The sequence below is a fragment of the Vipera berus genome (genome assembly GCF_964194415.1).
Source record: "Vipera berus genome assembly, chromosome: 1".
NCBI classification, from domain to species: Eukaryota; Metazoa; Chordata; class Lepidosauria; order Squamata; family Viperidae; genus Vipera; species Vipera berus.
The window spans coordinates 147830212-147854438 of NC_138202.1; the positions used below are offsets into that span (position 1 = coordinate 147830212).

The 24227-nt window shown below is 39.3% G+C and overlaps 1 protein-coding gene across 2 annotated transcripts in view; it reads right to left on the reverse strand.

Moving 5' to 3' along the window:
- Nucleotides 1-436: 436 nt before the first annotated feature.
- Nucleotides 437-24227, reverse strand: part of STAM2 (signal transducing adaptor molecule 2) — a 33130-nt gene continuing 9339 nt past the window's right edge. The window contains exons 2-14 of one of the 2 annotated variants that reach the window (XM_081313079.1): nucleotides 21205-21289; nucleotides 19267-19342; nucleotides 18876-18971; nucleotides 16033-16179; nucleotides 14920-14989; nucleotides 12866-12986; nucleotides 9816-9910; nucleotides 8656-8732; nucleotides 8411-8498; nucleotides 8143-8197; nucleotides 7477-7630; nucleotides 3266-3417; nucleotides 437-2849 (exon numbers count right to left, since the gene is read on the reverse strand). In XM_081313079.1, coding sequence (XP_081169205.1) covers nucleotides 2627-2849; nucleotides 3266-3417; nucleotides 7477-7630; nucleotides 8143-8197; nucleotides 8411-8498; nucleotides 8656-8732; nucleotides 9816-9910; nucleotides 12866-12986; nucleotides 14920-14989; nucleotides 16033-16179; nucleotides 18876-18971; nucleotides 19267-19342; nucleotides 21205-21289 — 1439 coding nt within the window. In that variant the 3' untranslated portion in view covers nucleotides 437-2626. Of the gene's footprint in view, nucleotides 2850-3265; nucleotides 3418-7476; nucleotides 7631-8142; nucleotides 8198-8410; nucleotides 8499-8655; nucleotides 8733-9815; nucleotides 9911-12865; nucleotides 13059-14919; nucleotides 14990-16032; nucleotides 16180-18875; nucleotides 18972-19266; nucleotides 19343-21204; nucleotides 21290-24227 lie in introns of both variants that reach the window. The other variant, XM_081313078.1, reaches the window with a different exon arrangement.

A 24227-nucleotide genomic window follows, 5' to 3' on the forward strand; every position in this document is an offset into this window, starting at 1 on the left:
CCCATTAAATTGGTTATGGGGCAGCACTAATACATAGAAAAGGAAAGCATTTTCAGGTGAAAAAATGACAACAGCAAGACCCAGCTATCCTCTAACTGCCAATATTACATTTCTAGGCTCTTTTTATTTTCTGGAAAACCAAGTCAGCACAAAAGTAATAAGGGATATTTAAAAGTCTTATAACTTTAATAGGGGGTGGGAGATGGCAGGAAGCAAATGCAAATATTAAAATATTTGGACTCCACAGCCTTTGGAATCACAAGTCTATTTAAGAATGAATCTCTGTAGGGAAAAAAATGAAACATATGGTGATGTAGCTTGAACAATTATCTTGGGCAACTTTTCAAGTGCAAATTTAAGATAGCAAATTATTTCAAAACATAAATTGAACCTTAATTGAACGCCCACAAAACAAATTACAAAACACTCATTATGAGCTGTAAAGAATTTCTATTTATTCAGTTAATGTATGTCAAGCAAAGCAAGTATTGTTTACTCTTAATATAAAAATAGGTACACGTCTGCAGTATAGTTGAAATTCCATTCAAATCAATGACTACAATATTCACTGATGCAAAGGAAAGTCTGGGCCCTAACTATGGAAATCTGTAGTTAATTCCTTTGGTAGCATCATAATAATCATGCCTTAACAATAAATATTTTAGTTTAGAAAAGGGAAGAAACATGATCCCTACTGACACCCAAACACTAAATACACCAACTGAACATCAGAATTTATACATATTTACAGCCTGCATAAATGCATTTTAAGATTACACCAATTAACAATAAAGCCAAACGCAGCTACCTATAAAACCAGTGATTTAAGAGAATTAGTATATCTATATAGTTGTGTATAAAATCTCAGACCAGTGGATATATACACACATTTATTATTTATACATTATATATATATATATAAAGGAGAAAATGCAATGAAAAAAGACTGTTTCAACTCAACATCACAGTCAGATATTGGGTACCGCTTAAAGTAGTATCAAAGATGGTGATCAATATAAATGGGCCATCTAATGTATCAACGTGGAAGAGCAATGCACTATTCAAAATCCTCATTTTGTTTATAAAACGTTGAATGAGAAAACCCTGACTTGGTTCTAAATAAGGATTTTAAAAAGCAGCCTTTTAAAATTAAACATTTTTGAGAAGATTAAAACAAAACCAACACCAAAAAAGGAAAACACAAGTGTTCTTGTTGATAGAAACAGATTAACAACAGCTGTTTTTCTGAAACCACCTTCTCACAGACATAGTGGTCCAGGTCACTATTACGAGAAATCTAAATAGCTTACTTAGCACCAATATTTGAAGTGAAAAGTGGGGCTCATTTGATGATAGATGCAATGGGCATCAGATACTGCAGAACAACTCTTGAGAGCATAGTATAAAATGCCAATGTTTCCCTTGCACTGACTTATACATTTCCATTTTAATAATGGGTCCATTCTCATTTCCAACTATAGTGTATGCAAAATCTATCTTCCCTCCCTCAGAATAATCCTGTTATTGATAAAATCCACAAGCATCAAGAAATGAACAAGTATCCAGAACAGAAATTTTTTCTTTTTTAAAAAAACCCAGACAGGCACTCTTTTTGAGCTCTCAACAACAGAAAAACACATTGCCATATCCCTTTCTGCACTCCCTTACACAATGGGTATTTTACCAGGTAAGGTTAAAAAAAAATCTGCACATAAATCCTTGCTATGATTAAAGGACAGCATAATTATCAGCTTCTCCTTCGTATAGGTAAATATTCAGTAATGCCAGGGAATGAGAACAGAGAGAAAAGACTAACTCAGGTTTGATCAAGTCCATTGTGTTAGGGAATTTATGAAGTTAAGAATGCACTCTTCAAACTCTCTGTCTTCAGATAGGGAATATTATCCCACAGCAATAAAACTAGTTTTTGAGAAAAGCAAGTGAGAAATCCATTCTGGCAGAAACCATGAAATCCATTAATTTCTCTGACATACTCTCTCTTTCTCTTTCTCTCTCTTTCTCTCTCTCTCTCTCTCTCTCTCTCTCTTCTCTCTCTCTCTCTCTCTCTCTGTGTGTGTGTGTGTGTGTCTGTGTGTGTGTGTGTGTGTATAAGTTTTCCTCTCAAGTTCATAACAACTTTATTGTATAACTTAAAAGGCAATCTTGTTAAGATTATGATCTCAAAAGGGTGCAAACCAAAATCCAAACTAACTGATTAAACCAAGTTTCAAACAAAGAACTTCAAATGTAAGGCTTCCATTAAAAAAACAATTACAATGTTCCCAAAGTCTGGAAAGAACTAACAGGAAGAGTTGCATATATCAGCTTTGTTTTCAAGCTTCTCTTACCAGGGAAAAATTGAAATGGCATTTTTATCAATAGCGAGGAGACACAGAATATTACAGAAGTCAGGATTTGAAAGCTTTTTTTTTAAACACAACTGCAGATCACCTAGTTTAAACAGCTATGCAGAAAAACAGTTAAGCCTGAATTAACATTTACTTTGAAATTGCTTAGTTGTCTGTTCCCTTCAGCAAAAGTATCCTTTTAAATCAATGGAAGGACAATTTAAAAGATTACGGGTCAGCAACATCTAAAACGGTTCCCAGGTTCCGACTCTGCATTTTCACAGGAGAGGTTGCTGATGATAATTTGTTTGCTGCTGTGGAAGTGAATGAGCGGGAACTGCTGGATAGCACGGACCTTGAGGCAAACTGGATGCAGTGTTCTGGTAGGCTAGCATATCCACTGGCATGCCCATCGGCTGGGCATAAGAAACAGGACCAGCGGGCGGGAGGCAAGAATTCTGGTTCATGTAAGTAGAACCGGACACAGAATCTAAACCAGGGCTGAAATACAATAAAGACATTAGCCTAAGCCAGTGATGACGAACCTTTTAGAGACTGAGTGCCCAAAAACTGCCCTGCCCCCGCTCCGCCTGCCCACCCCCGCCCTCAGGGCCATCCACGGCCCACCGCAGATCGCCCAGGCAGCCCTGCAGCACCATCAGCTTCCCAGCTGCGCTGCTCTATGTGGGCCACACCCGGGGTAACTCTCCTCCCGGGGGGGGGGGGCTGCTGGTGAGGAGGGGGCTGTGGGGGGAGGCGGGGCTGGGACAATGGCATTCGTGCCCACAGAGAGGGCTCCGAGTGCCGCTTCTGGCACTTGTGCCATAAGGTTCGCCACCACTGGCCTAAGCAAACCCCACAAGCGTAATGGAGAGATGGGGATAAAGCTGATTAACTAAAACGTGCTAATGGGTTACCTCATGTAGGTGGGAGCGGGCTGAGGTGTTACTGAAGAATTCACGTTGGGAGGCAAAGACCTCAGTGGGCCAATCTGATCACTTCCTGGATTGTATCTTTGAGGCATACCATGGACCACATAATTCCCACTGTGAGGATGGATGGGATATGACTGCAAAAGAAACAGAACAGAATTGACCTTCTCAGGCATAAGGATATTTCTAAAAAGGGAGGAACAGTAACACTTCCAGTAGTCATTAATACAAGAACCCAAATATTACACTAATACCACGTGGACGGAACCAATTTTTTATCACCAAAATAATCTTTCATATCTGCTACAGATGAGGACTCTCAAACTCATCTGAACATGGAAGAGATGGGAAGAGGGGAAAGCATTTACACGTGAGAAGAGAAATAGTTTTATCACTGCATGAATCCATGAACCTTCAAAGCTTGCAAGAATCATCTGCAGGAGGCTACTCAGAACAGATGCTAGGAGGGGGTTGGTGGTGGCACAGTTGGTGCACTGTAAAGGACCCATACCTTGTCTTAATTTCCACTGAGTTATGTGGTCTGAAGCAATTTGCAAACAGATCTCTGCATCCTGCTGTCACTATTTCAAAGTCACTACAGCTTTTGTATTCGTACTTAATAGAACTGGAGCTTTGTTGCAGTTCTTCTGTAGCCACTCTCTTTATCAAGGGATTATCAGATTTATCTAGCTACAGCATACACACACACACACACACAATACCACTTTGGAAATCAAGTAATGAAGAAGGTAGCTCAGTTGAGAAAATTAAGCGATGCTAGTTTCTTCTTGCTCAAACTCTGCCCATTTCTAATGCAACCTTCAATATGCCAGATAAGATTAACTATGACTTCAGCCCAAGAAGAAATGCCATTGTCCATTATAACAGATTTCACACAGCTTGCTTTATATTTCTGCTACACTGAAGTAATAAGCTTACATCAGGACATTATTAAAGCTACAAAGCTTATAAAATAAGCATAGGACAGTTTTAGTCTCTCAGACCAGTGTCATAGGATTACCAGAATAACATAGATGGCAAGAAAATTATACATGCTTTCCAAAATATTAGAATGAGATAAATGTGTTACATACAGTGGGACAAAAAAGTATTTAGTCAGCCACCAATTGTGCAAGTTCTCCCACTTAAAAAGATGAGAGAGGCCTGTAATTTTCATCATAGGTATACCTCAACTATGAGAGACAAAATGGGGGAAAGAATCCAGGAAATCACATTGTAGGATTTCTAATGAATTAATTCGTACATTCCTCAGTAAAATAAGTATTTGGTCACCTACAAACAAGCAAGATTTCTGGCTCTCACAGACCTGTAACTTCTTCTTTAAGAGGCTCCTCTGTCCTCCACTCGTTACCTGTATGAATGGCACCTGGTTGAACTTGTTATCAGTATAAAAGACACCAGTCCACAACCTCAAACAGTCACACTCTATGGCCAAGACCAAAGAGCTGTCGAATGACACCAGAAACAAAATTGTAGACCTGCACCATGCTGGGAAGACTGAATTTGCAATAAGTAAGCAGCTTGGTGTGAAGAAATCAACTGTGGGAGCAATTATTAGAAAATGGAAGACATACAAGACCACTGATAATCTCCCTCGTTCTGGGGCTCCACGCAAGATCTCACCCCGTGGGGTCAAAATGATCACAAGAACGGTGAGCAAAAATCCCAGAACCACACGGTGGGACCTAGTGAATGACCTGCAGAGCTGGGACCAAAGTAACAAAGGCTACCATCAGTAACACACTACGCCGCCAGGGACTCAAATCCTGCAGTGCCAGACTTGTCACCCTGCTTAAGCCAGTACATGTCCGGGCCCGTCTGAAGTTTGCTAGAGAGCATTTGGATGATCCAGAACAGGATTGGGAGTATGTCATATGGTCAGATGAAACCAAAGTAGAACTTTTTGGTAAAAACTCAACTCGTCGTGTTTGGAGGAGAAAGAATGCTGAGTTGCATCCAAAGAACACCATACCTACTGTGAAGCATGGGGGTGGAAACATCATGCTTTGGGGCTGTTTTTCTGCAAAGGGACCAGGACGACTGATCCGTGTAAAGGAAATAATGAATGGGGCCATGTATCGTGAGATTTTGAGTGAAAACCTCCTTCCATCAGCAAGGGCATTGAAGATGAAATGTGGCTGGGTCTTTCAGCATGACAATGATCCTAAACACACCGCCCGGGCAGCGAAGGAGTGGCTTCGTAAGAAGCATTTCAAGGTCCTGGAGTGGCCTAGCCAGTCTCCAGATCTCAACCCCATAGAAAACCTTTGGAGGGAGTTGAAAGTCCGTGTTGCCCAGCAACAGCCCCAAAGCATCACTGCTCTAGAGGAGATCTGCATGGAGGAATGGGCCAAAATACCAGCAACAGTGTGTGCAAACCTTGTGAAGACTTACAGAAAAGGTTTGACCTCTGTCATTGCCAACAAAGGATATATAACAAAGTATTGAGATGAACTTTTGTTATTGACCAAATATTTATTTTCCACCATAATTTGCAAATAAATTCGTTAGGAATCCTAGTGTGATTTTCTGGATTCTTTCCCCCCATTTTGTCTCTCATAGTTGAGGTATACCTATGATGAAAATTACAGGCCTCTCTCATCTTTTTAAGTGGGAGAACATGCACAATTGGTGGCTGACTAAATACTTTTTTGTCCCACTGTACATTAGTACTTTATTTAAAAATGTACTAAATCCTGTAGTCCTAAAAAGGGAAATTTTGGCCTATCGTTTTATGAAGAAAATGTGACCATATTTTTTACCCTAAATGAATCTCATATGGTACAGATTATATGACTATTTTCACAAAAAATATTTTTATCAGTCCAGAATTTACAACAGAGTGTTCAATAAATAAATTCTTGATTTATTAGCAATCAATAATACATAGACATGTATTTTATTATGTCTATAAGGTTGTAATAACATGTTATTTATATCACAGCTGTGGCTTTAAATGTTATATTCTGCTTTAAGAGATTTTATTCTGAACATAGTCTTAAGACCGTTTAAGGGATCAAATAAATCTAGAAAGAAGAAAATACTGAAGAAATATAGAAAGCATTTTTACAGAAAATGATTGCTGCGGGATTCAACGGTGTGTAAGGAGAGGTTAAATAATATTATTAAAATATTTGCTCCTTTAAATGTAGATGTCCCCTTATTGTTCTGTAGTCTTCAACCGAACACAATATTACCTTGAAGTAAGAGGAATATTCGTTCATCTAATGTTCATTATTTCCCCTCGCATCCCCAAATACTGTCAATCATTTCAAAAGAGCTCATGGAAAATATAACAGATGAATGCACTATCTTTGATGTGGCAGTTACCATAGTAACTATTCTTTTCATACTGTATTATGTAAAATCCACCTCAAATACGCAACCGTATCTTTTCCATTTAATTGCGCTTCTAACTTTTCTTCCCTCAAACCTCATCCCCCAGCAATTCCTTTAAGAAAAAGACAAACTCAGTAAACCAAAAGGGGCTGCAGGTTCAGAGTAGCGGTGCATGTCAAATTGTGAGGTATGTTAAGTCAACGCAGCAACAACTCTCAATCACAGTCTCACTGAAAGTCCGTCAAGCAACTCAAAATGTATCCGCTGATCTATGAATGTGGAGGTGTCATCTATGAAGCAGCTCTTCTCGGGGTGGGGTGGGGTGGGAGGAGGGAGTCGTGCATAGTGCCCAAGATTTTGCCCACTAATCCCAGCAAGTCTTACATATGACCTCTGAGTCATACTGGAGAAAGCAACTCTCTTCACTTACTCATAAAGTTTTAATGCAGACATGTTTAATTTAATCCTAACTGAGACTCACAAAATTCCTCCTACCTACAAGGTTTTTGCAATACCTTCTTTTTAATCAGGGCTGTTTCGAAGGGTTCTGGAGAAGGCAGAACTGACAAATATCACGAGAAATGCTGCTTCCAAGTAACAAACCTTTGGATCTAAGTTCATGGAAAGACTGCAATGATAATACTGTTTGACCCTTATTGATCCTAAGGAAGAGGTAAGATCTACATCTATTTCAAGCATACGCTGACACATTCTGCAGTAGAACTTTTTTTAAAAAAAATAATGGAAATTCCAGTCTTCCTAATGCAGAGGTCCGTTCTCCATTATATGGGAAAGGAATCCTTCAAGAAAGTAGAACTAAGAAGTAAGGCACTGACCTGCACTGGGACATTGGTTGGTGTTGGTGCATACTGTGCCGCTGAGTGCATCTTTGAGTATGCAGAATACATAGGAGTTTCATTCATTAGTTTATTGTAGAGTTCCAACGCTTCCATCACTTTCACATTTAGTTCGGACAATTCTGAATGCTTCCTAATTCAAGAGCAAATGACGTTACTTTCAGTTATCGTCAGTCGATTGGTTTGTTTAATTTGAGTGTAGTAAAACTTCACGAAGGAGAATATTTGTAGCTCAAGGCTGAAATGAGGAATTCTTAGTATTCTCTGAGCTTGGCTGTTTTCTTGCTGATATTTCATTAACCAAAGTAGGTAACACCATCAGTGCTAGCATGATGATGAAATGAATGAAACATCAGCAAGAAAACAACCAAACTCAAGAGAGTCAAGCGCTCTCAGTAAAACTTCAGCTTAGAAATTAAAGATTCTTGGAAATAAATTAATTCCTAAATATGTGTCGTATGCCAATTTGCATAATGTTATGTACCACTCAGTCCTTTGAGTTTAGTTTTCACAATTATTACACCATGTAGGATATCTGAATTTCTGAAAGTGTTTGATGACCCATCTTATTTGCTGCTCATCTCCTGTACTACTTAAATATAAATTGCATTTTTTTTACTTATAAGCATTATGCAACTGCCTTACCTATCAATTTCTTCTAGCTTTTCATCTATCATGGGACCCATCTGCTGACAGACATCTATGAACAGTAAAATATGAACATTTGATCAGTTAATTGCTCATAAATAAAAGCACTGAGGTGAATGCAATGCATGGATAATTTGCCTAGCATGCAAAAAGAAAGGAGAATTTCACCTGCCTTTCAGACTTGGTTTGGCAAATGAAAAAAACATGAAAATGACAGTAGCTCTGGATTAGGATTTTTAAAAATCATATTTAGCAGTAGCGATACCTTCTAAATCCAGAAGATCAGTTGAATCAGATTTAGGATCTGCTGGATCTATGCTCTGAAGTAACTGCAGTGTCTTATCCATCTTATTCTGGAAGACGGAGAAAATATATTTAGAAAGATATTCAAACTGAGGTTCAAATTCTCAAACCCCCTCAAACAGTATTTATTTTGGGATAAGGGGACATGGTAGCTTCTTCAAAAAAGCTGCCTAAAATGTATTATGCCGTTGAAAAGCCAGGACTTACCTCATCTATGTACACTGGCTCCGGCTCAGGTTTTGTAATTTCAGTTTTGTCTTCAGAAGCATCCTTGTCTACAGGCACTGCGTAAAGACCATGAAAACATTAGTCTTCCTCCAAATCTAGTTTCTCAGCATACAGTAAGTTTTTGCCAATATACCCCATGTTCAGATTCGAAGACAGATCTAACAACTCAGATTATTGGGTACAAACAAAGAGCAGAAGAGCAAACTTTGGAAGTTGAGCTTTTTAGATAAGGCAACTAATATGGAAGAGATGAATGTTCAGGATTTGTTTAAATATTGTTTTTAATCTGGTTTGGATACGTTTGTAAAGTATGTGGCAAGAAACCCTAATGGAGGCAGAGGCAAAAAAAAAAAACTTTTGCACGGCAAACATTATACAACACAGGGTAAAGTTACAGACCAAAATAAATATCAGGATAAAGATAATGTAAAAACTGGGCAGCATTTCATAGTTTAATAACATAGGTAGTAGCACTGTTCTAAAAATTAATTTCTGGTTGCTCTGTGAACCCTGATGTTTGGCTTAATCAACTAATCAATCCATGGGTATTCAGTATATGTTTTGGTAGTATGGGATATTTTTTATTAACCCAAATGGCCTGGAAACCCCTGGTGAAGAATATATAAACACAGAGAAAATGTATTTTAAATTCTGTTTGTGTGATTTCAAACTATATCTTCTAAAATATAAAAGCACTTTGTATTTAAATGCATAATTCAGAGCAAATTACTCTTCAGATCATGATTATAACAGTGTCTGACTCATATTAGAATACTTTCTGTTTGGCAACAGTAAAAAAGCTGGATCATGAACATGACATTTAAGAATAAACTTTCTTCATGAATACAATTTGTATCATCTCCATATGCAGCTCCAGAACAATACACTATTAACAGACATGAGACAAATTACCTCTTAGCAAGTGCAAGATCTTCTTGATTATTGAATATTAAGTAACACTGAGTTAACAGTTAGAACAGAAGTGGGCATTATAAGGCAGAAGACTAACACCCTTCCAGCATACTTAGCAGCTCTGGACAAATCATTCAGTTTCTTGGTAGTTTACTGAATAAGAATGGTGTGATATTACATATATGACTCCTGAAATGTTTTGAAAATCAAATTTCTATTCAGTTTACCTGTCTCAGGCTCATCATTTAAGTTAGGGGTCACAAAGTTAGAAGGGAACAATCCAATTCCTCTGTGATTTTCTCCTTTCCACCAATTGGCATCACTGCACAATAAAAAATGTATACTTTTAACACATATGAAAATAGAACCATGATATTAAGATTCTTGTTCTTCTTCCACCGTCAGCATACAATCATCTTAACATATTGATTAATACTATTTAAACTTGCATTATGTTGCCTTCCTATGTACGTAATTCATTTAAGGAAATGTCAGGCACACAATCCTAAACTGTAGTCCAAGGTCACCCAGCTGCCTTTGTGCGTAAGGTGGAACTAGAACTCACAGTCCTCTGGTTTCCAGCCTGGTGCCTTCATTACTTCACCAAAATGGCTGTCGTTTTATTTTTACAAGATTAAAAAATTGATGCATGTCATCTTCCCAATCTAACGTATTCAATATATATGCTGGGACTGCAACTCCAAGGATTCTGAGAGCTATAATCCCAATTCATCCAGAGGACAAAAGGGTGGGGAAAGCTATGGCTATAAAAATGTTGATGAGATCCTATCCATTAGGAAATACAAACTAATGAGAAACATCTCTTAACAATACCTATGTTTTTCTCTCTGAACCTTCATCTAGCTCAGAAGGACTCAATTTATCCAAAACAATTAAAGGTGTTAATTTTTTAAATAGATTTGGAAGTGGGGTAGAGTTATAGCAATTAGACTGTTTTAACACTTGGCCTTTTATCTTTACTACAAGGTGTAGGTGTAGATTTAAATGCACAAACAGTACCAGCTATACACATGAACAAGAGTGGTTCCTATACTCTTTTTTAAAAAAATCAATAACTTCTTACAGACAAGGCAGATTAAAAAATAATCATTTTTAAAGACTAAAATTTAAGCTGGATTTTCAGATTTTAAAAAATGTTTCATAAAAATAATGCTCAAGCATATTCTGATCAGCATGCTTTCTATTCTATTTGCTAATAGTTAAAATAAGATAAAACTCAGAATAGCAACCTCTGTCTAAAAGTTCAAAGGCAAAAAGTTCAAGGAATAGAGAATGTGACATGAGGGAGTAATATAATTGCAAAAGCTGCTGAAGGTTGTTCTTTTAAAACCTGCTGACAAAAATATCCTCCAAGCAGCCATAAACAATAATTAAATTGGAATTTCTTCAGTCTCCAATAACTTTAGAAATATGTATTATCTTTGCTGTCATCAGGCTGGCTCTAAAGATCATTATTCTATTTTTTGGTAAAAGTTATTCTGAAAAAAAAGGCCTAACAAAATAATTTTATATGGTACATCCTAACTAATAATGAAACCACATCTCTCTGAGTGCTGAAGAATCTGCACTGAATTTATACTCAAGCAAGAAGAGTGCATTTTTACTGAAAAAGACGGCTATGGAAAATTTCTGAACAGTAAATACCGTATTTTTCGGACCATAAGACGCACTTTCCCCCCCAAAAAAGGGGGGGGGAAACGAGGGTGTGTCTTATGGTCCGAAGGTGATCCGTATGGCCAGCCCCAACCTCCGCAAGTGGAAAGCAAGGGAGATTGCCCGGAGCACAAATCGGCACGTGCTGAGAAACGCCGATCTTGCACTCCTGCAATCTCCCTCGCTCGGTTTCAGCTTCCTTTGCTACAAGAGAAAGCAGGCTGAAACGGAGCAAGGGAGATTGTCAGGAACGCAAATCGGCCAATCTCACACTCCTGCAATCTCCCTCGCTCGCTTTCAGCCTGCTTTCTCTTGTAGCAAGGGAAGCTGAAACGGAGCGAGGGATATTGCAGGAGCGCGAGATTGGCTGATTTGCGTCCTTGGCAATCTCCCTCGCTCCGTTTCAGCTTGCTTTCTGCAAGAGAAAGCCGGGCCCCAGGGCCGCCTCTGCGGGCACTGCTCTAACGCGGAGAGGGAAGGACAAAGAGGGAGGGAAGGAAGAAAGGAAGGAAGGAAGGGACAATGGGAGAAGGAGGGAGAGAAAGAGAGAGAAAGAGACAGGGAGAGAGGAGAAAGAAATAGGGAGGGAGAGAGAAGGAGAAAGAAAGGGAGAGAAATAGAGGGAGAGAGAAAGAGGGAGAGGGAAAGAGAGAGGGAAAGAAAGGGAGAGAGAGAGAGAGAGAGAGAGAAAGAGAAGGAGAAAGAAAGGGAGGGAAATAAAGGGAGAGAAAGAGGGAGAAATAGAGGAAAAGAGAAAAATAGGGAGAGAAAGAGGGAGAGGAAGGGAAAGAGAGAGAAAGAGGGAGGGGGAGAGAGGGAGAGAAAGAGAAGGAGAGAGAGAAATTAAATTAGTAACATGATTGTTAGGTGAATCTGGTTTCCCCACTAACTTTGCTTGTCAGAAGATTGCAAAAGGCGATCACATGACCCTGAAACAATGTGACATTATAAATATGAATCAGTTGCCAAGTATCCAAATATAAATCACATGACCCTGGGGATGCTGCAATGGTCATAAGTGTGAAAAATGGTCACTTTTTTCAGTGCCATCGTAACTTTGAACAGTCACTAAGTGAATCGTTGTAAGTCAAGGACTACCTGTACTTTATCTTTTTTTTCCTTTTTTTGGGGGGGGTGTCAAGTTTTTGACACCTTGCTGGGCGACTGGTGGTACTCGGACATTGCCTTGTCCTAAATGTGGTACAATGGATGAAAAGGTTGAAAAGCCCTATTTTAGTATACCGGTACTATTTGGTTCAGAATATTTTTTTTCTTGTTTTCCTGCTCTAAAAACTGGGTGCGTCTTATGGTCAGGTGCGTCTTAAGGTCCGAAAAATACGGTAAATTGTAGTTTATTGAACTGAATCAACCTTGTTTAAAGAAGAGTCTGGAAAGTTCTGAAGTGGTCGTTCAAGTGCAAGTAGCATATTAAGGTATACATTAAGCTCAGTAATTCCCTATCTGAATACGAACAACATAGAATGAAGGCTATTGCTAAGCACATTGATTTGTGCTTTAAATTGTAAGCCGCCCTGAGTCTTCGGAGAAGGGCGGGATATAAATGGGATTAAAATAAAAAAAATTAAAAAAAATACAAACATACCTGTCATCCAAGACAACAATAATATCACCACTCTTAAAGGTAAGTTCATTATCCTCGACTGCCTCAAAGTCATACAAGGCTCGCACTTTTCTTGAGTGTTTTTGATTGCTATGCTGAATGTCTACAGATGGGTATAAAGATTTTGTCTCAGTTTGTTGCTGCTGCTTCTGTTCTTGCAAAGATAATTCAATAGCTACAATTTGAAGAACAAAAGCACGTTTTATGCCAGTTAAAAATTAGGCGAGTTACTTGCATGTCATTATGCAGCACAAAGCTCTCTCAAATGTTCAAAGTAAGTGTCTTTTCGTTTGATTTTAGCTTTGGGCATCAAAAATATACAAAGATGGCCATTCATAACTCTGTACATGTAGCGAATTCTGGATGAGATGACTTGTGAATGGAGGCCCAACCCAGTGCTGAGATTAGAAGATAACTGGACCTTCCAAAAAGTCTTTACTTGTAAGCGGGCTCCAAAAAACCTAAGAAAGCTGTCACACAGTTTGCTTAGTTTTAGCTTAGCAAACTGTGTGAATTCAGCCATGATTTACTCAATAAACCACGGTTAAACCTAGTATGATGACTGAATCTAGCCACTCAATACAGCCAAGCTCTGCTGATTACTACAGATTGAAAATTAAAGTTGTCAAGAAAGCTAGTTATTGTTCCAGTATAACTAGGGGAAGAAGGCAAAAGAGGTTGCAGTCTTCCATACAAGTGGCTATAATTATGTACAAATTCACCACCTTAAAGTATTGTAGTAAAATCAATAATGTTCATATACTAAATATTAAATAAGGCATAGATTAACCATAGCCTGTAAACTGCTTAGAGACTGACTGAACCTGTTTATTATATGGTGCCATCCAAATATATAATATATAAATATATAAAAGGGGACGCGGTGGCTCAGTGGGTTAGGATGCTGAGCTTGTCGATCAGAAGGTCGGCAGTTTGGCGGGTCGAATCCCAAGTGCCGCGTAGCAGAGTGAACGCCTGTTACTCGTCCCAGCTTCTGCCAACCTAGCAGTTCGAAAGCACGTAAAAATGCAAGTAGAAAAATAGGGACCACTACGGTGGGAATGTAACAGTGTTCCGTGCGCCTTTGGCGTCTAGTCATGCCGGCCACATGACCACGGAGACATCCTCGGACAAGTGCTGGCTCTTCGGCTTTGAAACAGAGATGAGCACTGGCCCCTAGAGTCGGAAACGACTAGCACGCATGTGCGGGGGAACCTTTACCTTTACTTTTTATCCAAATATATATGGAGATTCTTCGGAAGACAGGATTTGCATAGAATTACCATGACAGCCTAACTGATTGTCATCATGTTGGTGTGAATTCTCAGTGACCAGAGCGACACACACAGCTATTAAAAGTCACACTAGATCTTAGAGCATTAATGTTTCTAATTAATAAGGTCAAAATGACTGAAATTTTCTCTGAGTTTTTAGCTTATGAATTGAACAAACCAAAAAGATGAAAGATTCAAAACCAGACAGCAACAAGAAACTCAATACACAAAGCGTAAGCCAAGAATTCTTAAAAAAATGTTTTCAGGAAATCCATATACAATTTATATTATGGAAGTGAAGTTAAATCCAACTCAAAAGAATAATACTTATTATTTTATGTGTTAACTATGGTTATGAGCATCTAATAACGTAAAACCAAAAATATGTAAAATGTTTAAAAATAGCAGAGTCAGAAACTGGCATGTTGTAATATAAAATGTAATACAAAATGCTTTTGGAAAACTGTTTTCGAAGTGGCAAACAGCCTTAGAATTCCAAGGAGAGCAAAAGCATTTTTAAAAATGCATTTTCTAAAATATACGTCTGTTTCCTTATAGCTTTCTTGCTTCCTTCAGAAAGTTTTTTAAAAATGCAATTGTTTAAACTTTCCTTTGCTATTACTGGCTATACTAGCAAGGGTTCGGTATGAATTTGTGTTCAATGGAAAAAGCCACACTTTAACCATCAAGCAGGTTCCCAAGTACCAACTTGGAAATATGTAAAATAATGTATCAGTCAAACATCGATGAGTAAAATTTTACCTTTAGCTATATCTTCTTCTTCTTTGCTTTTGCTTGATGATGCACCATTCTTGGCAGCAGCTGAGGGACTCTGTAAATATACTTGCAATATAAATATGATACTTCAAGTGGGAAAGTTCTATATTTGCCTGCACTTTGAAAACAATATTTGTGTTATTTTAGTTCACCTTGTGGTAAGTATTTTTAACTATTTAAAGCCGGAAAACTTAAGAATCATACCCAACAGGTACTTGGAACAGTATCATTTTTTGGGAATGAACCAAAGTCACACACCGACTGTGAATAACAATAGCACTAGCACTTAAGACTTATATACCGCTTCACAGTGCTTTACAGCCCTCTCTAAGCGGTTTACAGAGTCAGCGTATGGCCCCCAACAATCTGGGTCCTCATTTTACCGACCTCAGAAGGATGGAAGGCTCAGCCTGTCAGGAAACAAAAACAAATGGAGTAATAGGCTGAGCTGGTTCTGGAGAAACACTTCTGCCTGTTAGATTAAGTCATTTCCCCACAACAAATGGCTGTCGATACTTGCCAGGTCCATTCAAACAACCCAATATGAATAAACCATATGTCCTTGTTTTTAAAGCTGCGGCATATCTGCTCTTATACATTTGGATTTGGTACAAAACAGTTCCTTGTCTAAGCAACATAAACATAAGATGATGCTATTTTAGTGCTTCATTTAATACAGTCTAAAAATTGTTTCTGTGCATTTTCAAAAGCAGGATTGATATTCTATAGTAATCATTCTCACTTCAACATACAGTATAATCCAACTTTGCAAAGTCCAGGCAATGTTAAAACTAGGTGATTATGAAGCAAATAATCTTAGATGCCTATTGTGTATATTATATAATAGGTATAATATTATGAGCATCTACTCATCCCAAAGCCCATTTGCCCTGTGCACGCCAGAGCATCTCCCAGCTCTGTAGCGCCAGTGTGGGGAGTGCTTGTGGGGGGGGAAAAACTATTTTATTGGTTGTTGCCATTAACACGCGGGTGGCTGAATGTGGATAGAGCTCACATTCAGAATTTAAATTCAGTCATTCTCCTGTTAGCACCAAAACCTCAAACCTTTGTAGACATAAATGAAATCTAGCCTCTTACCTGTGACCCAGCTGTAGGAAATACAACTCCTTCTTCCTTAAGAGATTTAATGGTGGCTGATATTAAGCTGAATTGGGGGTCTTTCTGAAATTCTTCCGACCATTCTACCATTAAAGCTTTCAATTTGTCACATACCTTAGGATGTGCCTAAAAAAAGAAAGGAAAGAAAGCACAACAGGCAGAAGCAAAATTAGCTTTAACTAGTTGACAAAACAAACTGCCGTGAAACTAGTTTTTTTTTCTATTCCAGGCTTTTAATCCCTCTCTTTACAGCAAATTACTATGCTACAGCTTTTCTGAAATGAAGATTATCCAAAAGAAAACCTGCCATGTAACAGAAAAATTCAAAAAGTGGTATTAAGAGATGGCTGGCCACTGTGTAACGGCATGTACTTTAATACACAATTTAATACACAAAGCTTCACAATTTAAAAACCGATGAGAACTGATGTGAGGTAGTGATTAAAGAGTTGATCTGGCATTAGAGAGGCCCATGTTCAAATCCTTCCTCAGCCACAGAAAAATGGATTTGGCCCTAATGCTCTCTTTTCACTCAGCTTGCCCCATAAAGTTAATGTTGTGTGTATGTGTGTGTGGGGGGGGGGGGAAATGGAAGAAACTCCTACGTATGCTGCCTGGAGCTCCTGAACGAAAGGCAGGACCTAAAAATGAACACGGAAATAAATAAAAGGAACTTGGCAGCCAGTTCCTAGACTCCAGAAATAGCCAGTCTATCTCAGCTTGGCTCCAGGGAAGAGACAGTTCCTCCCGGTTTTCAGTTCAGATGCGTGAACTGGGTAACCTAAAGAGCTTCAGCACAAATAGTTTTCTTTTGTTTTTAAAACTCTCCTTCCTCTTTTCAGCAATCTGGATCCAAACAATGACTTGGCATTTCTCTAGCAGAGTCTATTCAGCTGTTAACATAAGCTACATCCCCCCCACGTGGCCACACTGACTTATCAGCAGTCAGTCTCTAGAAACAACTGACTGGGAAGGAAGGAATTTCTGGGAAGCCCCTTCGGGTGACAGCAACTCCACAATCTTCCAGGTTGTACCATGAGAGGCACCTCGTGATGTATTTGGGGACAAGGAGTGATGCGAGTGGTTCTGGATGGAACCAGCTGTTTAGTTCCAACAGCTGTGTGACATTCCCGAAGCTGCCAACAACCCTCAGTGTGTCCAAATTGAGACCCTACATTGCCTTGCTTGTCCCTATCTTTTTGGGCGTCCTTCTGCAGTCTAAATGTGGTCAAAACAATATTATTCATTTATTTTATTAATGGGATTTATATCCCGCCCTATCTCCCGAAGGACTCAGGGCGGCTAACAACAATAACATATAATAAGTACAGAAATTAAGATAAAATTAAAATTAGTCATCTGTGCAATAAATTAAAATTAAAAATTAAAAATAAATTAAAAATTGTAAACATAATTAAAATGCCTGTCAGTCTAGGTCAGCCAGGTGGAAAAGGAGTGTTTTGAGGCCGCGGCGAAAGGACTGGAGATCTTGGGCCATCCGAAGCTCAGGGGGGAGCTGATTCCATAGGACTGGCGCTCCCACAGAGAAGGCCCTTCCCCTGGGGTTCGCCAGCCAACATTGTCTAGCCGACGGTACCCTGAGGAGACCTTCTCTGTGTGAGCGTACTGGGCGATGGGAATTCGTTCCCGGTAGCAGATGGTCCTGCAAGTATCCCGGGCCTAAGCCATGTAGGGCTTTAAAGGTAAGTACCAGCACCTTAAATCTCACCCGGAGGGCAACCGGTAACCAATGCAGCTCATGGAGCAGAGGTGTTATATGGGAGTATCGGGGAGCTCCCATCACTACCCGTGCAGCTGCATTCTGCAGCAGATGAAGCCTCCGGGTGGTTTTTAAGGGCAGCCCCATGTAGAGAGCATTGCAGTAGTCTATACGGGAGGTAACGAGTGCGTGGGTGACTGTACGTAGGGCATCTCGGTCCAGAAAGGGGCGCAATTGGTATATTAGGTGAATCTGGGCAAATGCCCCCCTAGCATTTGCTAAATAGCTATGACTCCAATATGATCTTCAAAACTGAGTCGTGAATCTAGGAGGACGCCCAGATTGCGAGCTCTATCAACGGGAGGTAACATCTCTCCTCCTATAATCAAAGATGGAACCTCTTGGACTAAACGAGATGACGGTATGTAAAGCCACTCAGTCTTGGCCGGGTTGAGCCGAAGCCTGTTCTTTCCCATCAATACCGTCTCTATCCAGTCCACAATCTCCCCCTACCTCGCTAAGTGACTATGGGTTCTGTTTTCATCTACAGGTTAAGTAGTTGGTTGACTTGCAACAAAATTCCCATTAACTGCTAAGCAAGGCAGTTAAGTGAGTCACGCTTGATCTTATGACCCTTTGTTCCCATGGCGTTAAGCAAATCACTACAGTTAAATGAATTATGTGGCCGTTATGCGAGTCTGTCTTCCCCCACTGATGGTACAATCCTAAACACTGATGAAGTATCTGCACCAGTTTCATAATTCGCTGTTCAAATGATTATGAAATGTTCCTGCTGTTTTAACTCTAGCACAGTATAGAATATTCAACCTTGCTTTGCAATCTGTTGCTCCGCTGTGGAAGCGGTCAGTTCAGATATTGCAAAAATTAAATGTTCTTTGTAGTATGCATGATTAAAGCAAATCCCCCCTAGCATAACACCATAATTTTGTACAGTTTTACCTTCTCTATTTATATCACAGATTGGTATTGTTTTTTCATTTCGTTTCTATATTCCAAGTCAATACCAGAAATGAAATGGTGACACAATCCATATATTTTTTCTATTCATTTTCTCTAAATATGAGACATCTGAAAATCTTACCTTGTTTATTATGACACGCACTTCACTGGCAAAATCACGTGAGCAGATTTCTAAATGGAAAATCTTTCCACAGTTTGATACACAGGCTCCCAAAAGCTAACAAAATGGAAGACAGAATTGAATAAATAAGACCATTCACAATAAATTGCAAAAAGCTCCCCATATAAACAATTATGAACATATTTATCCTTATAAATCCCTGCCCTCCCCTCCCCACCTAGAGCCAGATAAGAATAAAATAGGCCAGTAATACTGAGAAATAAATAAATAAGATAAATATTATTTTAGTCATCAATATCAATAGTTTAATGTTTTTTTTAAAAGTTCACAAGGATTGTTTTATGAAGAACCTGAGAATTTTCACCCCTAAATAAATTATGTGCATACTTACAGTTAGTGCCTGCAGTGCAACATGGGGTACTTTATGATTTATTCTCTTTAAAATGGCTTTGAGGCAGTCTTTTGCTCTAGATAAAATAATATCTGTGTTATTCTCTTATTTTAATCACTTAAAAAGGAACAAAAAGTCCCAGAAAGAAGAAGACATTGAAGGAAGAGCTTTGGGGCATTATGTTATTATTAGTGACACAAAAGGAAGATCCACTTCAACCTCAAAACCAAATCTTATTCTGCAAAGCAAGCCATAGTCAGTACAATAGATCTATTTCTAAGAGAAAATGCCCAGGATAAAATAGGTTGATTTCAGTCACTGAACTATTTCAAGCTTCAGTTTGAATCATGGTTTCTTACATTAATCTAATGTTATTTTTCAGCTTTCTGATTTGGTCAGGGTTCCCACATCAGTTTACAAAACACGACGGCTGCTATAACATGACAATTTGCACGGCTCCCAATATTTACTGTAGAGGACCATGGAAATGGTTGTTGAGAAGGAGTGTAGCAGTTAGCAAAACATGAGCTCAGTCTAGGGGAAAAAATAGTGTGAAAAAGAAAATTAAAGTTGACCCATCAGCTTGGTGGTCTGGCCCAGCATGCGGGGGAGAGGAGGGGAGTGGCAGGCACACATGTGCACACAGCTCCACTTGTGCAAGTGGGCACACCTCCGCTAGCGCAAGTGGAGCTTTGCATGTGAGTGCAAGCACTTCTTGCTCAAATTAATGAAGCTTTGCATGTGTTTGCCTGTCTCTCCTGCAGACCAGTTTTGAACAGGTCATGGCCTGGGGGTTGGGGACACCTGGTCTAGAACAGTGAGGGAGGGGTAACACGGCTAGCTGTCAAGAAGGACAATAAAGGTGTGCCGTCTCTTTCCTCAACTAGCCTATCTTGAAAGGCTAACAGCAATGCAGGGAATGGCAGCAGAATCATACCTGCCATCTCAGCACTGATTGAATGTACATGTACAGAGTATACTAACTTAGGGGTCTATGTGCCTGGGGATTCACGAATGGCTGAGTTCCAATTTTTTTTATTGGGTCCATATGAACACAGACGTTACAGCAGCAATCAGCAAGAGGCAAACCTGCCACCTTTGTACATGTTGATACAAAAGATAATGTGAAAGGGCCTAATCAGGTGGAAATATTTAATGTGTCTAGTTTAGACCACAGTAACCTACAGAACAATACACAAACACAGTTACAAGCAAAACAGCCCTGGCGTGCTAATTACTACTTGAAATACTTTTTTTACTATTCAAATAAAAGCAGACACTGACGTCTTTCAACCATCCATATTTTACTTTTTCAGTCCAGTCTAACCTCAAGCATTTGAGACTTTAAAAAAAAAACTACTTAACAATGGAAATTAATAAGAACCAGTTTCTGAGAGCTCCAGAATGGAACTAATGATTAGCAGAAAAGTTTGCTGCTTTTATTTACATTCCACTTAGGACAGACTAGTTGTCCTTCTTCGTAACACATACGAAAGCTACTTTCTGTTCTGGACAACTTCTAAAGCAGGGGTGTCAAACTGCCGGCCCATGGGCCGGACGCATCACGACAAAACCACGCCCACCCCATTGCCGGCAATGGGGAAAAAGCTCCGATATGTGGCGCGGCGTCATGTGATGTCGCCAGTTTGACACCCCTGTTCTAAAGTGATCGACCCAGTTTTAAGGTACACCTTTTGATTTGGTATAAAGTGGATGAACTTGGATCTACTACTAGTCACAAGTAGTAATACAGCATAATCACTGTGTGTCTGGGAGTATGTGTGTTGGTGTGTATGTATATGTACATGTATATGTATGTGTATGAGTAAGTATATACATACATATGCATATAAGCCTAAAATGACAGACCTGGGCAGAAGGCAGAAATTAATCAGAGCATTTACAAAATGACATTCAAGATATGTTGGTGAGTCTTACCCATTAGGAGTGCTTCCAACCTTGTCACAAATATCCATAATAACCGCCCAATCTTCAACAGTGTTGCACTCATTTGTAGCCTTTTCTGTGGACAAAAACAACATACAAAGATCAACAGCCTTTCAGGCAGAATACAAGCATTTTCTGTCTGAAATGGTTGCTGGGCTCAAAAGCATCTTCACTAACCTGCTAGAACCCTAATTTCACAAACAAGGTTGCTTTGTATTCTGACTATAATAATTTGTCTGAAATTGGATGGATTTCCTGCGGTGCAGTGGAAAAAGAATTCCAACGTTACAATTTCAAATGAATAGTAAGCTACAACAGATTGGGGTCTAAAAGAAAACATGAGTGTCTTCTTCACATTGAAGAAATGTGAATGTTTATATTTTACCTCTTAGAAGTCTACGGACGTTTAATAACTGTCTTATTTCCTTCTCAATCCAGACAGTTGCTTTATGTGGCATCAAAAGATCAAAGTATGAAAATATTTAAGCATTCATTCTCACATAGGAAATTAAAGATGAGCACAACTATTTCCACTTTGTGAACAAAGTACACTATCAAGTGACAAAGCAAGTTATTTATATTTTCAATGTGAGTTGTATTTGGGGGTATATTAGCATACCTTCATGTTTGATAAAATATACATTTGAATTCAACTTTTTAGAAGCAATACTACCGACAGGATGGAATTTTTTATAGTCATTTAATATTTTTATCTCTAATCTCCCAGCAAGTGTAAATGGTACTCTCATTGTTAAAATAATGTTAAAAGCACATTTACACATATATAGATACCCAGATACATCTTGTTATTCAATGGCACAACTAAAAATCCCTAGGAATACGAGACATTATTGCCGATGGACACTGAATAATTGCAAAAGCAAAAAGACTCTGAAATATCCACAAATAGTTGGCGAAGATGACACAACTAGCAGAGATGGCAAATTGAGGACGGACAATAACTACGTTTATCAGTGACTGGAAACCCCTATGGGCTTTTTGCTGAAAAAAGCAAGAAATGAACTTATGATTTATGGGATTGCTAATTAGATAGGAAAGAACAAAATTGTGATATAACCGCTTAGAGAGAAGGGGTGAAATATAAATGTACTTTTAACAGCTGTTAAGAAAATTGGAAGCTGCTTATTTAAAATTTTTGTTTTCTTTCTCTTCTTTCTTTGCCCTTTTTTCTACTTACTATTTTTCTTTATTCTTTCAAAAGTATAGTTTTTAATTCTTTAAAAAATGTTTTTTTAATAAAAATTATATATTAAAAACTTCTCCCTTCTCACCCCTATGAGTGGTATGTCTTCCTCAATCTTGGGTCCTCTGCCAGATGTGGAAGACTGGAGATTTTGTGCAGAACCTTAGAACCTGTGCAGAACCTCACACTGCGCCCTTCCTGGGATCTGCTGGAGTCATAGACCCGAGTGCTCCTACCATCACTGGGCAACTTTGGCCTTTGCTTTACATGTCACCTCTAGTTCCTCCATCAGGCCCTGGTATATTTCCAGCTTCGTGTACTCTTTCTTTCTGATATTGCTGTCTCTTGACACCACTGCATCTACCATGTTTTTCCCAAAAGTAAGGCCTACCCCCAAAATAAGCCCTAGCTTGATTTTGGGGGGGGACTAATATAAGCCCTACCCCCAAAATAAGCCCTTATTTTGGGGCGAGGTTCACACCTAAAAATCAAGCTAGGGTGGGGGTAGAGGGGGGTGTTGCCCCATGTGGACTGCACCCACTAACCTTGCAGCCAGGCCGGCCTATTTCTTCTGTGGCATCCCCCGGCCTGCATTTCGTAGTCAGAGGCCTTTCCGGAAGGCCACTGCAGCCGAGACCCGAGCTATGGATTCAATAGCTCAGTTCTGCAAGACCTCTGCAGCCGAGAACCGAGCTATGGATAAATCCGTAGATCGGTTCTTGGCTGCAGTGGCCTTCCAGAAAGGCCTTTGACTGCAAAATGCAGTCTGGAGCTCCATCCTCAGCTGCAGAATGAAGCTGCCCCTTTGGCTGCAGAAGTGGGCCGGCTGGGCGTTGCTGTTGAAGGTGCGTGGAAAAGACACTCCCCCTCATAAGACCTGGTGCCTGTTTTGGAGGCAAAAAATAAACCCAGGTCTTATTTTTAGGGAAACACGGTATCACTACTGCTGTCTTCTGATTCTCAGTCTACCACCATAATGTCCCAGTTGATTGACCAGTATCTGCCTGTCCATCTGGATCTAAAAGTCCCACAGGATCTTAGCCCTGTTATTCTCCACAACCTTTTGTGGAATTTCCCATCTGGAGTTAGAAGAATCTAGCCCAGGGGTCTTCAAACTTGGCCCTTTTATGACTTGTGGACTTCAACTCCCAGAATTCCTCATTCAGGCACGCTGGCTGAGGAATTTTGGGAGTTGAAGTCCACAAGTCATAAAAGGGCCAAGTTTGAAGATCCCTGATCTAGCCCCTATACTGTGTGGATCTTCTTGGTAGTGCCGTTCAATGTATGGTGTTCCTGCCTATAACTTATCCTCTGCAACTATGTGTTGGACTTCTTTGAGCCCTCTTTGCACAGTCTGGGCCTCAGGTCTTATCTAGTGTGGTAAACCTTTGCTTCTATGCATCTGATGCCTAGTGCCTGTTATTGTGCTGCTAGGATCAGTGGGCGGCCCTTATCAGCCACTGATGGGATGTCCCATTGTTCACCAATCAACAAGCACAACCAAAGCTATCTTAGTAATAAATCCCAGCTTGAAACCTGGCTGAAACACATCTGGAATACATTTCCTAGGTTATCAGCTGTAAGCTGACCATCTTCTCAAAAACCTTCCCCAAATAGGGAAATTTGAAGACTGGTCGATAGTTACTGAAAACTGTTCGGTCTATGGATACAGTAATATTATAAGTAATTTTTTGTATATATTTACATTTTACTGCTTTTAAAATAACAGAAAAGGAACAAAACATTAAAATAAATTTTATGCAAATATATACATTCTCAAAAAAGAGATACCATTTTGATGGAGAGATAA